The 18,518-nt window shown below is 45.4% G+C and overlaps 1 protein-coding gene across 5 annotated transcripts in view; it reads left to right on the plus strand.

The window, feature by feature from the left end:
* Ntrk2 (neurotrophic receptor tyrosine kinase 2) overlaps positions 1-18,518 on the plus strand; it is a 322,706-nt gene that overhangs the window by 177,150 nt on the left and 127,038 nt on the right. For 3 of the 5 annotated variants that reach the window (XM_038333524.1, XM_038333525.1, XM_038333526.1), the window contains one exon: positions 3,669-3,857. In XM_038333524.1, coding sequence (XP_038189452.1) covers positions 3,669-3,857 — 189 coding nt within the window. Of the gene's footprint in view, positions 1-3,668; positions 3,858-7,721; positions 7,751-18,518 lie in introns of those variants that run through there. The other 2 variants (XM_038333527.1, XM_038333529.1) reach the window with 1 other exon arrangement.

The following is an 18,518-nucleotide window of genomic DNA, read 5'->3' on the forward strand; positions in this document are numbered from 1 at the left end:
TGAGGACAAGAGCTTTTCTTATTGTTTTCATGAGGAGGAACCAGGAAGGCAGAGGAGGCAGATTTAGGTCTACCCGATTGCAGTAAATTAGCAGGCTCTGGGTTTCCATGCTCCCCTGAGTTCTACAGCATCTGCCTTAGGGTGCTAGGACAAGCGATGGTGGCCTGGAGTGTGAAGACCACAGGAAGCCGGCGACTGCAGGTGTGGGCTATGTCGGTAGGTGTGCAGAAGACGCGCTGGTGGGCAGGGCATTTATTTTGTTTACAGATTGGGTAGCAGGTCCCAGAGGCCAAATCTTCAGCCCATAGAAAACAAAGGAAAGCGTGGTCAATACATCCAGTTGCTTATAAATAGCAATCCCTCCCTCCGCTGAAGGCATTGTTGGTATTAAGAAGGAAGCTCATTTCCCAGATGAGAATTTTAATCATTGGAAAATATGTTCAGTTAGACTTAGAAACAGCTAAAAAAAAAAATCAAATATATAGGATTGTTTTCATTTAGCTCTGATGAGAGAAAGCAATGTCTCTCTGTACTTCTTTTTATTTTATATTGAAATAAAAACGAGCTAAAATGTTTCTATGTATACCTCCCTTTATCAGCCTTGTTATGGGAACTAACTACCCCAAATTCAGTAGCAGTGTACATTCCTAGCAATTTAAACTTTGTATTACTATTATAATACACTTTTCAAGTTCTCATATGAGTTTCTTATAATACTCTGTGATGTGCCTCTGACTTCTGTCTCCTTTTTCACAGTGTCTGCTAAATTGTGTGCACAGACACACAAAGACACAAATCATAAAATGCGCAGACAGGCTGCTGTCAAATTATATAGACATTCATTGTCCCCATCGGGAGCTTTTTCCCCTCCCAACTTGGCTGTGCGCATTGTGCCTTTATATTAAAATGTTCATAGAAAAAATGGTCTTAATTCCCACAACCTTGCCAGCCATATCAATCTTCCAGGCTTTGGAACACCACTAATGAAGGGAACAGCGGTTGAATTAATATTCCTCTGATGAATTGTGGAGGTTTCTGATACTCCATTTGTCAACGGTGACTCTCTTCAAAGTGAAAAGGCTTTTGATAAATTGTCTGTTTTTTTTTTTTACCAGTGCCAGAAGGGAATGCAGGCCCTTCCGTATGCATGGTCACCACGTCCTCAGACTTTATCCCTTCACACTGAGTTATATGAGGGACTGATTCTTAGCTAGAGGGTTAGGGAACAGGGAGTGTGCTTTGTTGGGCACGGAGGAGGAGAGCGTGGGTTTTTTGGTGGGACCCAAACAGGAGGTTACTGTGTACAGGGGTTCCAGGGTGTAGTTGGCAAGCAAGTTAGAGCTGGATTCCTGGAGAAATCACTGTTGTGATCCTCACAGACTAACTGGGGCCAGAGGACAGACAGAGACAAACCCAACTGAAGCCAACATGTTTCTAACTGCGGTTGAGGTCCCAGGAGGAGTTGCATGACAGCACATAGAATATTAGATGACAGCTTCTCTACCCGTGGGGGTCAAGGTGGAGCCTGGGATCTTTTGAGAAATATGCGGCCTTGACTGCACCTCCCTTGAGGGCTCTGAGGGTAGCAAGCTTTGGTAGCTGGTAGCCTCACAGAAGGAGCAGCAGGAAAGCTTTACGGCGATGCACAGAAAGCCAAGCGTGGCACCTCTCCATCTCCATCACCGGCCAGAAGCCGAAGCGATCTAGGCTTGTCGGAAAGCAGGTCAGACAACGGAGATGGCTGGGGATGTTAGTAAGAACTTGTCCTTACAGCTCTTCTTGGCAGGGTTTCCACTGTTTGCCAACACAGCTGCTCAAGGCACAAGATGAGCACAACCGGCGGGCTTGCCTTGGCTTTGAGTGTGGCGTGGCTTCTGAGTTGGCTGCGCGAGGACATGTTTGCAGAATCAAGCCAGAGTATATTATTAAGCACAACTTAAATGCTCTCCCATTGAGAGACTGCTTTAGGAATTACCGGTAATAGCAGTAGGTCCCCCCACTGCATACTTCATTTAAGACACAACTAGCTGGGGAACGTCCAACCATTATCACTACAAACTACAATAATCCCCATAGGGGGAAATGGATCTTAGAGTTGGTGGGTGGATTATCGCTATATTGAATAGGGATTCAAGCTGTATCAGACTCTGACAAAACAACCTTCGTTTTTGTAATTGCTTTACATGGAAGTAATTAAGGATGGGGAGTAAATGAAGAATACGTAGAGGTCCTGAAGCATGCTGGGGGGGATGAGGCGGGGGTGGGGTTGACAACACAATCCCTTGGGCAGAAGTGCAACCCTGACATTCCTCCGTAGCAAGCCTTTGCCGTGCCTGGGTGTCTGATTCTGCCCTCTCCCTCTGCCTGGCTTTCCCTTTCACCCTCTCTATGGACTGTGAGCTCATTCCATACACGTCACAGGCATGTGCGAGCCATGTCTAAAAGTCCTGGATTGCCACATGTGAAGTGCCTATCCCATGTGCTGTTCAGTTTTCTGGAGTCTCCCCATACATTTTAATCTCTCTGAACCTGCTTTGTCTGCTGACTTTGGCTGCTGACTTCGGCTGGTCTTGAGTAGTCAGCAGATCTGTTGATTGGACAAAAGGTAGCAGAGTGAGCACAGAGGCGTGCGCTGTGAGGTCTGGGGTTAAAATTAATTCTTGTATGGAAAATAATTAAACTATTGCTCTAGTATAAAGGGGTCCCAATAATGTCATAGGCTCTATACGTCAATGTACATGAAGCACACTTAAGTTAATAACGCATTTTCATATCCCTAATCTCACTCCAGTGCCATAAAATAACAACTGGGTGTTCCCCAGCACAGCCCCCAGCCGTAAGCAGATGTAGACCCTTGGAAAAGTGAGTGGAAGCGTGAAGATAAGCAACTCAGATCTCCAAATTCTCAACATCGCTCTAAGTCCCCAGAGAAACAACTGTCCCGGATTCATGCCAGGAGTTCAGGGCTAGGGTGCTCTTGAGGTGTGCACAGAACCCCCAGGTCCTGGGGGCGGCACGTGCAGGTGCAGAAAATGGAAATGCAATCAGAAGCCTCACACGTTAGTGGTGACTGACACGACATTGTGCAGCCACTTTGTAAATCACTTTGTAAATAGGTTTAGTTGCTCCAAATGTTAAGCCCAGGGCCTCCCCTAGGATTTGCCAGTGTCACACAAGAGCAAAGGAGGCGTGTGTCCCCACAAAAACGTGGGCATGTGTGTTCACAACTGCATTATTCTTATTAGTCAAAGAGTCCCAAATCCTCAGTAGGCAGAGGGACAGATAAACAGTGCGTGCCATGCCTGTACCCTTTCGGGTCACTCAGAAAGGAGAAGGAAGCATCAGTGCACATGGCAGTGAGAGTTAAGCCTACAGACAGGATGCCAAGTGCAAGTCATGAATTACATTGGCTGCACTTGGGTGGAATGCCAAGTCTGTTAACTCAGAGTGGAAAAGTAAATTTGTGGATGTCTGGGACCGGGAGTGGGGGAAATGGGAGATAAATACTAACTGGGGAGAGGGAAATGTTTTAACATCAGGTTGTAGTGATGATGGCAACGCCCTGAACGAACTGAAAACCACTAAAGTTACACATTTGGAATGTATGTGAATCCAAGTCCAACTGAAGCGGTTAAACTACAAAATGCCTCTGCTTCTTCTAACTCCAGGTCCAGCCTCTGTCATCAGCAACGATGATGACTCAGCCAGCCCGCTCCACCACATCTCCAATGGGAGTAATACTCCATCTTCTTCAGAGGGCGGTCCTGATGCTGTCATTATTGGAATGACCAAGATTCCTGTCATTGAAAACCCTCAGTACTTTGGCATCACCAACAGCCAGCTCAAGCCAGACACATGTGAGTACATCTGTTTGTACTTATTGACCCATTTACTGCATAGCTGCTCCGACGATTCTGTTTATCAGGGCCTCTGACGAGGCGGGCTGGGGCTGGGGGCCGTGGACTATTTGAGGATTCTTGCACTCTTTGGCCCACGGCTAGATTCTTGCAATGCTTACTTAGGGGATTCTCAGGGTTTGTCTCCTGCTGGGCTGGGAACCGTGGGCAGATATGGACTTCTCTTGGAATCCATTTCCCGCAATCATTTGTCAACATGAAGCTATAATCAAGCACACTTATCTGGAGAAGGATGTAGACAAAAAGCAGAAGTGTCACCAGAATGCAGATACATAATTTATAGTTGACAGGCAATTGGTGTAGCTTAAATCTGGCTTATTGAAAGCAATTAAAGCGTGCATTCTAGGCAGTCAGAAAGGCTCCGTGTTTCATACAGGTGGTATTGATTTGGGGGTCGTTCTGTACTCTTTTCTCGTCCTGATTCCTAGCATGAGGCCTTGTGATGTCACAACTGTTACATCAAATGTTATGAGTATGAGTTTCACCTTTAGTAATTATGCTAGCCCGTCAGTCAGCTTCTGCTGGCAAGCTTAGGCCCCCTTTCCTAACTTCTGAACCACTGACCAGATATAAAGTATGGAGCAAGCCCTTAAGAGAAGCAGAAACCTCAAAGCCTAATGAGTGAACACAGGCTTTCTCCATTTGAATGCAGGCCGTCTCTCACAGATGAAGAAGAGGCCTTGGGGTCTAGGATCTCAGGTGTCCCTGATTCCAGGGCTCCCTGGCCTTGATTAAGTGGCTGTCCTCTGTCTACTACATCCCTATATCCTGCCTACTACTAAGTGCTGCTTTGCTGCACCGTCTCAGAAGCTAAGGAGGACAATTATAAAGTCAGGTTTGGAGAGTAATATTTTGCTGAAAACCCATTGCACAGGGCTTAGCAATAAACTCTTTCTTAGACAAGGGGAAAATGATCATTTCTTTCTATTCATTTGCATTTATTTCAAGGTATGCTTAAGATTGGAGTTGGGACCAAGTATCAGAGTTAAAGTTGTTATAAGTTTATGTGAGACTGTGCCTCACTGAAGATGGTAACTGAATTTGTTACATGGCAGGACAAAAGGAGGCTTAAGGGTTAGGAAAGTCCTTGAACATTGACTGTTATTCAAAATCATGTGTTATTGATTCTAATAACTATGGTATGACCAAGTTAAGAGGAGATACTGTTTAGAGTTAGGTATTCCTTGTGGAGGTTGGCATTGCCTAGGATCCTTGGGATGTCTATATATATGATAGTCAAATAGGAAGACAAAACAAAATACTGTGGAAAGAGAATCTGGGGTCTTCCCTTTGTCCTCCCTAGGAATATCTTATTATCAGGACTAGGGTGTGTGGTGTATTTCTATTATCTCCAGGCTGGATAGCTGAGGTTGACTTCAATTAACATAAAGTTTGCTTTCCTTTCTGATTGGGAAGTAAGGCTGAATCATCAAGCAGAGACCATTGGTCCAATGTGTCCAATAAGAATGAATGAACAAAAGCAATAATAGACACATTACTGTGAATGGAGAGAGCCACAGGGCCTCAAGCCTACACAAAGAGCTACAGACAGCTATGGAGTGAGAGATAGTCTACCCCAGGGAAGAGCACACCAAGTGGTTATCCAGTACCTCAGAAAATAAAAAGAGAAAAATTCCTTCATTTAAAGGGATGGTGATTGTGTGGAGGAAGCGGGTGGGTGGCTGCAGGGTTTGTGACCCCAGAGTCCTAAGAGGACGTTTGTAGAAGCCACATCCTCAATCTAGACACTACGGAGATTTCAGAAATAGTTTGGTTATTTCTGGAGGCCTTTTGATTTGTGGCTCAATCATGTTGTGTTATCTACACTTGGAAGGGTCTGTAAGAGAGCTATGGAACCCCCAGCTTCCCCTCTGCTTCCGGCCTCCTGCCTGGGCCGTAGACCACCAAGTCTCTTTGGCTAGTACTACCTTACAATGTCTCACTGAGCCCTCCACCCACGTACCCTTCCAGGCTTGGCTCAGTAGCCTCAGACATGCCTTACCTGCATAATCTAAAGCCAGCTTTCCCCCATACATTATCACCCATCTTCCATGGATACTTGATCAAAGAAATGGGAATGAAGAAGATTTTACCCTTTTCTTCCTGCCCTTACCCTCACCCCCATGTCAACATCATACTTTATTCCAGTATGTTCTTTAACCTTCAGTGTCTGTGTTGTCCTGTGCATGTTCTCTCTCTCTCTCTCTCTCTCTCTCTCTCTCTCTCTCTCTCTCTCTCTCTCTCTCTCTCTCTCTCTCTCTCTCTTTGTGTGTGTGTGTGTCTGCAGTCCAGTTTAGGTTCGACTTTAGTCTTGGGAAAACAGCAACTTCAACTGCTAATCATAACCTAGGACAGGACACGCAGTGGGTTTTTGACATCAAACAGATGTTGACCAAATGTGACAATACATTGCTGAAGTATTAGTTACCAATGAATTTGTAACAGTCTTCTCAGTCCCTTTTCATTGGTACCAAACTTGTACATGTTGATTTTATTGGATATACTTTTAACCAAGTGCTAAGCAACTTAACCAGATTTATTTAAGCAATTTTTTTTAAAAAAATAAGCTTTATGAAATCTTTTCTTTGACTAAACATATTACAACCATCCCAGTTAAACTATTTCAATGATTAAACACAGAGACTGGACGTACAGAAATGTTTCTTGCTTTAATTCTGTGAAATTCTGAAAGATTAGTTTCAGATAAGCGGTTTTTATTCAATGTCCTAAACAAACTATTAATAACATCTCAAGTAGGGGAGGGCTCTTCCCAAAAGATGCATAGGTGATGGCAAAAACCAATTCAAAGGTTTGAAAGACAGCTTAGCATTTCCCTCACGCCCTTAAAACCAAAGTCAAGGGACAGTGTATCACTGCCATCCTGCTGAGTCTGTCACAGGCTTGGACCATACACTACCATGTCTACTGGGTGTCCCAGAAGCTGTATTTTATATTCAAAGGTGTTGACTTCAGACTACACATCTTTTGTCGCCAAGAGTGGCATCACTTACCTTTCACAGAGTTGAAAGAGTACATTCTAGAGTGCACACCTCAGAACGTTAAGTGTCTGCTGATTAGACGTAGTACTTCTACAAGGGTGGGAACCAGAGGCCTGTTGGCGGCGATGGCTTGACCTCTGACTGCGGTGAGACTCAACACACAAACCGAACTGCATCATCACACGATTCGGCCCAGTGTGATAAGCACTGAGATTGGCTGTGTTACAGAAAGGTTTTGCATCCAATTTTCAGGAATCAGGCAAGTCAATTGGAGGAACAGGCTATCTTGGGGAAATGATGGGAAATAATAAAGACTATACTGGGGCATGGGCCTGGCATGACCAAATTTCCCAGAGAAAGGAGGCATTTGTTCTTTTATTTGAGAGGCTCAAGATTTCAAATGCTAAGCGGGGCAAGTAAGAAGGCATCAGCATGATTCAAGGCTCATGGACTGCTAGGGCCCCTCTGAGCTGGATCTTCAGGATCCCCTGCTGTAAGCATCTCAGTAGACACCGTTTGGAAGTGGTTTGCCATAGTGAGATGGCTTCAGTACTCACACAGCTTTGCTTTACACAACAAATGCCACGATTAGATTAGGGTTCTTTGAACGATGGATGCTTGTGACTGCTTCCGTGAGGAGCAATGAGCCATCAGGCCCTTTGACATACTTATTCACTACCAGGAGCTGCGTGGTAATGTTCGCTCACCAAGTCCAGAGATGGTTTGTGAGATTTTAGAGCGGTGTGAACAGGGCTGAATTGCTCCCGAGCACTTTCCAATAGAAAGTCTGTCTACTTTATTGCAGGGCCCAGAGGTTCCCCCAAGACGGCCTGATAATAATTTGGTATTTGGAGGCTCCTGCATCACTGCAGGAACCAAAGGAGGCTAAACCCAAGCCTGATGGAGGAGAAGAGGTCTATGGTTATCTGCAAATTCTGGCCAGACAGCATCTTGAAGTCACTCCTTAGCTTCCATAACTAGCCAAGCAAGAAGTTGCCTTCCCAGGACAAAGCAGAGTGTTCTAATGCCTAACCCCTCAAAGTGCCGTGTCAGTAGACTATAGACCATTTCCTCGATCGAGCAGGATGGCAAGATGGAGCTGAGGAGCTCAGCAACATCAAGTCTGGAGTTGGTCTTTATTCAACTAGTCTGTGTAGATGTGTCTGAAAACCACAGCATCTTACAACATGGGCGGTTGACCAGTAGGATTTACAAGCTCTGCCCAAGGGCCACTGTGCTGATATCTTCTCCTTGCCTGTTGAGAAAGACTTTGACAGGGTGCAATGGAAGCTCGCCTTCTGAGCTGAGAAACGAAAACAAAGCATATTAACCAGAAAAACTCCCAAATCATGTCTTGAGACAATGTGTGGGATGTGTTTTATCCATAGACTTACAATTGTTCCTAAAATCATGTCCCCCCCACCCTAGAGCAGCCTTGTAATTTAGCTAGAATCATATGCCTTGTGCCTAAATTTAATTAAGATTGTCTGTAATACATACCTTCAATGTTTGCATTGAAGAACACGCCCTCTGTGTACTCCTAGGGCTAGTCACTCCCAGAAGAAGATGCATAGGGCGACTATGAATTATTTTGAATGTTTGCTTTATTTACAACAAAATGGTCATTTCTTGCCTCCCTTTAGTGTGTGTGTCCCACATTTCTTCAGGTATCATTGTGTGTTTCCCCAGGGATCATGTGTTTATGGGACAATTGCATAGACAAGCACAGGCCCACTAACCAGCAACGCTGCAGGAAATTGGGCATTCTGAAGAGAGTGGGTGTCTGAACAGTAGTTGAAAATGTCACAGAGAGTCTGAGTCCTGTTCCTCTTCACTGCCATGTCTGCTTTGTCTTTCTACTGCCAACAAAGGCAAGCGAGAGTTTTCACAAAACTACAGAGGTTTTCAGCACATTTGGAAAAACGGCTATGAGTTCACAGGAGCAAAAGCTCTGGATTCTATTCAGGGTTCCAGAAGCTCATGACATCAGAGAGCTATGGCCCCGAGAGATACATGAGGCCATGTCAGACTTCAGTACAGTCACATGACTGCGGTCCATTTCAGTGGTCAGGGCTGGGATTTACAAACGGGTAGATACTGATTGAGAGTTTACCCCTATCTTTTGCCTATTTCTTTTTTCTTTTAAAAATACATTTTCTTCTAAGCATTTAATTGGCCAAATAAAAGCTGTTTTGGGAACTGGTAGTGCAGCCTGGAAGGCTATGTCCTGCACTTTAACCAGAAATTGAGTCTGTTCTGCCCAGCTCGAGGCTGGGATAGAAAGCAGAGTTATTTTAGGATGCTCAGAAGTTGCTTTGTTTATGGCACGCTGGGTTGACAACTCATCCTGCTGGGTCCATCATGGCACACTGCTGCATTCTGTAGGTCCCAATTCAATTCTCCTGTCCCTTTTGGTGCCATGGACCCCACTGCTAAGTACAACAATTCGATATTACACCCACTCTCGGCTCCAAAGAAGATGGTAAGAAGCTTCAAACAATGCTTCAAAAAAAAAGCAACGTGCATCCTCTAGTAGAAAGGAAATGAATACATGCTGCATAATTACATCTAACGTGTAAGCCATATCACAAACTTACTTGATGAAGAATTTTTTAGCCAACAACTTTTAAGCACATCCGTAGCTAAGCAAAATCCTGTTCTTGGCATTTCACCAATGGGTGACACAGTTATAGAAAAAATAAAAAGTCACCCATTATAGGATACTTAGGCCTCCTGGAGAAAACATTCCAATCCTATACTTGAAAGCTGGGAAACAAAAACAATAGTGATCATGAATTCTAGGTTGGGAGACCCTGATTTTGTTCCTACGTCGTCAGCCTGCCAAGATAAACACATGGGCGCCCTGAACACATAAAGCGTCAGTCTGATAAAGCCAAGTCATCGGGGATGCTCTGGGGTATCCCTGCAGAGAGGAGGTCCTGAAGCATCGGGGATGCTCTGGGGTATCCCTGCAGAGAGGAGGTCCTGAAACATCAGGGATGCTCTGGGGTATCCCTGCAGAGAGGAGGTCCTGAAGCATCAGGGATGCTCTGGGGTATTTCTACAGATAGGAGGTCCTGAAGCATTTGGTTTACCAAGACAGAGCCTGGCTGGGGCATCTGTGTCAACAACACGAGCCTAGTCAAGCTACATCTCTTGCAGTGCTAGCCAATCACGGACCAGGACCAGCCTAGCAAACACAAATACAAACCAGTAACCTGCCCCATGTTGCTAAGAAGCATATGCTACCCAGCTGAGTCTTCCTTGGGTAGAGTGGGGACACAACTAAAGGCTGAGAGGTTTTCTCCTTGTGAAATACATCTGCTCTGCCTTACTGGTTCTTCTACTGTGGCTGGGCTGCTTCAGGACCTGTGTCATCCTGGTACCATCCCTTTCCCTGTGGGGCAAACTCTCTCCCTTTGTGTTCAGTGAGGTTGCAAAGGTGTTTTAATTGATTTCTTTAGTTGCCTTTTGGCGATAACTTTCTTACTATACAGGTAAAAAGACTTTACAGTATCCCACAGACAAGAAAAGTGTGGGAAGACTAGTAATTTTTTATGTATTAGATCGCCATGAACAAAGGCAGCCTTAGCATGTGGATTTAGTCTTTAATTTGGGGAGCTTCCTTCAGAGGCTGAGGCAGCAAGCTGCCCAGTGCTGTGCTTAGAGTGACCAGTTCTTTGCTGCTGTATCTGTCGTTGGGAAAACGCTCTCTGTTTTGTTGATTATAAGAGCTTGTCTTCCCACATGGATGAAATGATTAGAAGATAACATCAGAACGTGAAAAGGACTCTAACTATTTGGGTGACACCTATCCTGACTTTCTCAAGGCTGATGCAGTTCCTTCAATATGACAAGTCAATTTTAAACCAGGAGAGGCTCAGGCAAGCCACAGTGACTTGGTCATCCTAGTTGGTCTAAACCCGATGTTTTTTTTCCTAGTAGGACAGGATTATGTCTTAATCACACAAGTTGCCTTTAAGTGCCCTAAAGTAAGATCATTTGAATTAAAAATAAAAATATAGTAGAAAGCCTGAAAGATGCAAGAAACAAAGATGACATTTTTAGTTACCTATGACCCCATCAGATGTAATTGCTGATGTGCCTCTGCAGAGGGATGGCTGGTCTTGGGAGCAGCCTATGGCTCCTGAGCTTTGCGTGCCCCACCTTTGTTCCTAGTAGGCATTGTTAGTACTTCTCTAAGTGGGTGTACCAGCAAGACTGGAAGAAGCAGCCCCGTGTATTCTTTCTAGTCTACTTCTAGTTTGCTTGGCAATACAGAGCGGTTGATGCAGAGCTGGGAGCTGGGCATGGTTGACATATCAGGTCTGATTGAAAGGGCTCCCAAAGTGAAGGGAAGAGAAGGTGACTCTCTCACATTGAAGTGTCAAAGAGATGCTGGACCCTGTGTTGTGGGCTGGGAAGTCTCTGGAAACAAGAGGTTCTCTTGTTCTGATGAGGCAGACCAAGAACCCATGTTTAGGGTCAACACAAGGTGATTTCTGACCCCCAGTGGTTTTTGTGCCTCCCCTCAGGCTGGTGAGCACTGTGGTCTCCTGTTCTCCATCTAACTCTCCAGGGAGCCAACTGGTCTCTTCTAGGGGGCCGAGTCTACAGAATTTTAAATGGCCAGGATGGTTACATCTGATGCATTCTCAGTACCTGAGGATTTCTTTTCTTCCCCCCAGTATCCCTGACTTGCAAAAGGACTTCCAGTAGGCTGGGGCATCCCTTCTGGTCATTCAGCCTCACCTAAGTTTAATGGAGCTGGCTGCTCAGATTTCCACGTTCCTTCCATCACTAAGGGTTTCCTCTTACGATGTTTCAGGAGTCTGTTCTCAGGTTGGGGTTCCAGCAGCAAGGCCTGCGGTCAGTAGTGTGGCGTACAAAGGTGTTTGGCTGTTGGTACTTCTATAATGACATTGTCAGAATCCATAAGTTCAGAACAAGCAGGTTCTCAGGATGTGCAAGAGACTGGATCCGTGTGGTGGTTTTGAAAAGCGGAGTAAGGGCAGGACCCTAGGAGAAACCCAGTGATAGAAGCCTAGTCCTGGACTATCAGTCACTGCCTGTGGGTAGATGTCAATAGCTTTGCTATTCTGTTGCACTTATTCAGCATATTTACTTGTCTATGAAATTGACTGTCCCTGTGCATTGAAACAGGACCCAAGGTCAGGTGACAATGGTGTTTGGACTGAGCACCACAGAGTCCCAGTGTCCCAGGACAGTGGTTGTTACAGGAAGATCAGGACACAGCCCTGCACTCTGTAACTTCAGCATAATAGTGAGTCTCAAATTAGGGAATATCTTTATGAGACGAGATTGCAATTACAGAGATGCCAGCTAGACAGTTTTCCTATCGCGTGATGGATTTTCAGGTCAGTTTATACTTTCCGGTCTGGTTTTTCACCCCAACCACAATGCTTTGCTCCGGATTGGTCTCTGTTCTGCTTGTAAGGAAAGAAGCAGTGTGTCCAGGGCAGATCTGAGCCTTGCTTTCTACCCAAGGACCTTGGTCAGCAGAGCTGGCGGGTCTCAGGTTTCTCCACCTGACTTTGCTTCCGCGAACACAGGCATCTTTGCCTGTCTTGCTCTTTTATCCTCCCTCCTTGTCTTAGGTTCATGATGATACTGGTTTAATTTCTTCCTGGTTCCCAATTCCATCAATGCCTTTACCTGATAGCTGTAGAAGTAACTCTGAATGGCTATAACCTTACTAAGAAGGTCATTCCTTGTTTCCAAGGGCTATCTGGGGTAAATATGTTCAGGGCGTTTCTTTTAGAAAATCTTTGTTGTGAGTTTTCATTTCTTAGAGCCCTACGTTGACCTTCAGAGATAGGTACTGGTTTCGAAACAGGAAAACATCACGTTACAAAGATGTTGGTGGCCTAGTTGGCTAAGCCTTGGCATTCTGAACTCCTGAACTTTGGGGAGGGAGACAATGGACAAGTGGCAAGGGGAAGAAAATTATCCCCAACTTCCTGGATTTCCCTTTGCTGGGTTTGCATAGACTGCTGTTTCCTGCGTTTTTTAACCCTGAGTTTTGTCGATGTGAATCTTAATGACTTTTGGGTCTAAGAGTTGATAAAATGGAATTGTCATTTGTGCCAAGATCCCAGGGTGAGCTGCTTTATTCACTTTGTCAAAATCCTTCTTGTCCCACAGGAAAGGAGGTCTTGGCCAGCACTTTCACCTTAGCAGAAGGAAAAGTTTCAGTGTGGGGGACAGGGTTGGTTTCTAGATTTGGTTAAGCTGCTCTCACGCTGTATCCACATTTGAAGAGAGGGGGTTCTGAGTGGGAGAGGATGGGTTAATGCTCCTCCATGAGACCCTTATGGACACAGGACTGAATCTGGGTACTCCTGCCTCCTCACTGTGAACTGGGAAGGTAGGTCTGTCCTCTGGGGGCTCCACAGGTTCTGGTGAGACAGGGTACGGGTAAGGGCATGGATGAGGTACAGCTGGGGGTATGGCTGGGGCAATGACGTGGCTTGACTTTATTTCCAGCTCTCCTAGCTCACGCAGCAGAGTGGACTCAAAACACATCATGTACTTTCTTACTCTGTTGAAAAACTCATGCTGGTCCACATGTATGTGTGTGTGATCAGTGAACATGGAATGTTTTCCCGAATTGACATGCTTATGCAAATGAGAACTGTTTCATTGGAATTGTAATGTTGATCATTCAGAGTCGAGCACATATACTAATAAAGACAAGAGAGTTGGATTGTGGTCTTCAGTGTCTGGTGTTGTCGTTTAACAATTATTGTTACATAGACTGGTGTAAATCAGTGTTGGGATCACTGAAAACATACTATGTCATCCCCCAAAAGTTGTCTCTAGTAGCTAGGACCAGCCCTAGGAGGTGGGTAGGCTGTCACCTGAAGCATGGAATTTAGAAGGATGCCAGAAATTTCTGCACTTGAGAAATAATATTTCCGGGCCACATTTAAAAGATGAGATGTAGAAGAGAAAGTCTGGGTTACAAATATCAGAATCTTAACTGAAGGTATCCAGGGAACTGGCGGGAGGATTGGGGTCAGATCCTGTCTGCCTGGAAAAGTCCAATTGTTTTCAGACTGGACATTCGCATTCGCTTGTGTTTTTAACACTGCACCGAGCAACCATTCACTTCAATGACTGGAGACGGTTAAGAATCTCCCTTCCGCCTGAGGCCTGGGTCTTATGTAAACCCGTTTTCTGAAAAGTTCTGTTTTGTATACACAAGCAGCTGAGCTGATTGTCCCTCAGCCTTCTCTCCCTTCCTGTGTCTCTGGTGTAATTGTTCTTCCACACTCACCCCACTTCCCTTGCTCAGCCTTGGAGAGGATTCCCTGATGCCCCTTTGCTCAGCCAGAGTCAGCATCTGCAGCAAGTCTACTGCAAATCTGTGGAATGCATACTTATATCGCTGCATTAAAAAGCATGTAACTGTCCACAGTGTGGGAGATAGAAAGAAGGAGAGAGAGGGGGGAGAGAGACGGAGAGAGGAAGGGAGGGAGAGAGGGAGAAAAGGGGGGCAGAGAGAGAGAGACCTTTTGCAAAGGATACAAATCTGAAATCTGGGAAGGTAGGTTAGAAAACCTTTTCACTGAATTTAAGGCATGACCTGTGGAAGAGATCGAGTAAAGCAATAATTCAAATTCTCCAAGCACCATCACACCTTGTCTTGCTTCTGCACATCTGGAGACTTAGGTTCAGCCTTACACCAGCTGAGTTAAAGGTGCAGCATTGGCTTTTAGATTATTCTACCTGCTTGCCTTTTCAGACTGTGAGCTTCTTTGTAACGTCTGTATTCACTACTTTTCAACCACCTGTATCTAATAAATACACACCTTTCCTCTCCCAGGCTCAATGAATTATATTTCCACATTAAAAAAAAAAGTCACTCAGTGCCTCAGGCTGTATCTTTTAATCCGTACGGTAGATGAGGAAATGGGTGCTCAGAAAGATTGGGGAGAAAATGGTCTCAAACGGCGTCCCTCGGATGACACAGGAGAGTTTCCATCCTGGAACTCCGGGAGTCAGCTCTTTCTGGCTTTGCCTGTCCGTCCTGTGGAAAATCAAATCATAGAAGTTTCTAACTCTGCAGCATTGACGTTGCACCTTCCATGTGAGCTTGTAGAGATACTGGAAGACACTCTCCTCCAAACGCAAAGGCCAAGGGCGGCTTCTTAGCAGCTAATCAACTTGACGCTGAAGAAAAGGGCCCGGTTAGTAGGTGGGCCTCAGGACCCTGTTGTGAAAGGGTTGTCATAGTCCTCCCCACTAGAGCAGTGGTTCTCAACCTTCCTAATGCTGGGACCCTTTAATACAATTCCTCATGTTGTGGTGACCCCCCCCCCAACCATAAAATTATTTTTGTTGCTACTTCATAACTGTAATTTTGCTACTGTTATGAATTGTGATATAAATATCTGTGCTTCCCTATGGTCTTATGCAACCCCTGTGAAACGGTTGTTCCACCCCCAGAGGGGTCGCAACCCACACCATGAGAACCACCTCAGTAGAGCCTTTACCAGGACTTAAAGTAGCGCAAAGAGCAAGTCCTTAGTTTTGCTTTTTGCTATAAAAGAATTATGTGTTCGCAGGAGCACACTGAGCTGTACTGGGTTATGGGGTTTCTCTAGGCAATGCTACCATGGCCAAATCCCCACAGTACCTGTTCAGACCAGCCTCTCCAGCGGGGCCAAGGGAAGAGAGTCACTGAGCTGTGTCTTCTTGTCCACGCTCTGTGGACAGAGCAGCTTCTGAGTGTCTGGGAAGGCAGATGAGATGGTCTTGGGCAGACCCTCTGTTCCCCAGTCTCTCACATCCCCAACCACCTCATCATTGAAAGGCACACACTATTTGGTTGGTCTTTGTGGAGTCTCTTTAAAAACACGAGTCGGCATTGACAAGTGACATTATATCCTGAGTGTGATGAGGGACTCCATAAAGACAGGGTACATCCAGGGGTTAATAGTCTGAGCACCTCCACTGTGACATCTGCTCATACGTCACCCTTGCACCGGACTCTTGCTTTGCATTTGTATTTGGATAGTTAGAATAATATGTGTTCTCCAAAATTACCATCTAGTGGGTAGTTTCTGGGCTTGGGAGATGAAGGCGAGATTCTGGTGTTCAGACTGACCAGAATGAACAATCGTGTTTTGACCCAGAGCGTGGTCGCTTACTCATATTGATAACTTAGAAAATGCCAGCATGGAATCAGAATTACTCCATTCCAGCTCAAAGTCCACGGAGGCAAGCACAGTATAAGTATTGTTTATGTAGAACCCCAGCCCCCTGGACCTCTGAACATCCACAGCCCAAAGCTACAGAGTTCACACTGCCCCCGGGGTTGTGGAGGTGCAGAGGGAGAGCCACGGTGGAGACTAATTAAAATAAAGCTTCAGAGGAAAAGGGCTGAAAGACTCCAAAGAGAGACTTTCTGAGCTCTCCCCTTACCCGCGGGTGGGGGCTGTGCTGTGTGTTTGGATGTGTCTAGATACATTCGCCAGTGTGGAAACTTTCCAGTGAGCGATGGAGCAAACACATCTCTGACTCGAATGACTCTGTGGGCCCTTTAATAACAGAATAGAGGGACACAGCGGACGGGGATCGGGCAGGGCTGTGATGGAGTTCAGATGAGGCGCAGCGTGTGGAGTCACACATCTGCTGGATGATGAAAGTCTAGTCAGGAACTGGCGTCTTACCCTTAATTCAGTGGCAGCGCTTACTGGCAAAATTGAAACTGTACGTTGAAATGAACACTTATTGATGGTTTTGTAAGTTGGTAATCATGGGCTGTTCAATGAACAGACAAGGACTTGGACAACTTCCCGTCCCAGGAGACCACCTGGTAGGCAACTAAGCTGAGTTGCAGGTGATCCGTCTAGCTGTCCATCTTGCTACAGTGTTAGGGGACATCTCTACCTCCCCGAGCCTTAGGCAAAGGGAAGCCTATGATTCCAGCAGCAGCCGAGGATAGACCACCTTCCCTCTGGAATTGTACATTAACTGCTGCTGTGGCCTCGCCTGTTCACAGCTGAGTTTAAAGTTATTTTCCCCCATTCTTTCTATTACACCTCCCGAACCATTGGCACTTTGACAGTTCTCCTGTCTAATTCTGTGAACTGGGTTTCAAGTGTGTTTCGCTTATGAGAGAACCTTTTCCCAGAGGCTTCACATTGACGTTCCAAGTGTAACATTCATCTGGACAGTAGCTGGGATGGGGCCACAGAGGAATCTAGAAGGAAACCTAAGAGAATGAGGATGTGAAGAATAACTATATAATTTGGGGAAAATTAAAAAAATAGAAGAGACCATATGCACAGTGATCTCTAAGCATTGGCCACTGAGAGGACTTGATGCCAGGTTATAGAAGACGGCTATGTGAGCTTGTGGGGGGCCCTGCTAGCAGGAAGAAGCTCAGAAGTTTCCAAATAAGAGTCAAAGCTCCCAGTGTTTGTCAGATGGCCGCTTTCCAGGAGCAAATAACATTGTGAATGAATCAGGTTCATACCTTCAAGATCTGTGCCGACTAACACAACATCACGTGGTTGTAAATGTCAGCTGACGTTTAACTTTGTCAGCAGCACAATACTAACTAATATTTATTGTATAGTTTACACATCCTAGCATCTAGGAGATGATGAGATGGTTCAGTCAGTAAAATTCTTGCCACTCAAACACAAGGACCTGCGTTTGGATCCCCAGCACCCACATAAACAGCAGGACATTGCTGCAGCATGCACCTGCAATACCAGAGCTGGGGAGGGGGAGACTTGCTGGCCAGGCAGTCCAGCCAAACTGAGCAGCTATAGGTTCAGTGAGGAATCTTGCCCTCATGAAAGGTGGAGAGTGGTCGAGAAAGACAGCCAGTGTTGACCTCTGGCCTCCACAGGAGCATATACCCATGTGCACATATACAAAGAGTGTGCACATACGTATACCACATATACAAAATATGCTAGCGTTTCCACATTGCACTTCATACACTTTTTCTTATTTGATTTGTACTGTGGCTCTACTTATTGGGTATTGTTGCTTTAACTGCAAAGAAGAAAGTAAGTCGCAGAGAATTCAGACAAGCTGCCAAAGGTATGCAGCCAATAGGCTAAAGACCCAACATTTGAACCTTGTCATAGAGACTATAGAATCCATTCATAAAGCAGCTCTATACCAGCACACACCCCTTCCCTTTGAAGCAGGCTTCATTCATGATTCCCACATCACACAACATGGATTTGAGGCAGGGTTCATTGAGAAACTTGGTAAACCTGAGGGATAGGTAACCTCTCTGAAAACTTGGCTTCCTTATGATTTAAACCATCAGTTTCTCTTCCTACCATAGAAGATCATTTCACTCTAAACAGAGTTGGAGAATATGAGCTTATGGTGGGAAATGACCCCAAATGGTAGAGGCCAGTGTCTTGGGACATTACTGGGATGGAGAGACACATGATAACAACCATAAAAACAGCATTGTTGTGCCTTTTGGCTTGAGGTTTCACCCAGCTTATTTCTTAAAAAAAAAAAAAAAAACAATAAATTTACCCCATGGCAGCGGGGGGCGGGGGGGGGGGGAGAATGCATACCTGGAGATTCTTTCCAAGAA

The sequence above is a fragment of the Arvicola amphibius genome, chromosome 6 (genome assembly GCF_903992535.2).
Source record: "Arvicola amphibius chromosome 6, mArvAmp1.2, whole genome shotgun sequence".
Taxonomy (NCBI): domain Eukaryota; kingdom Metazoa; phylum Chordata; class Mammalia; order Rodentia; family Cricetidae; genus Arvicola; species Arvicola amphibius.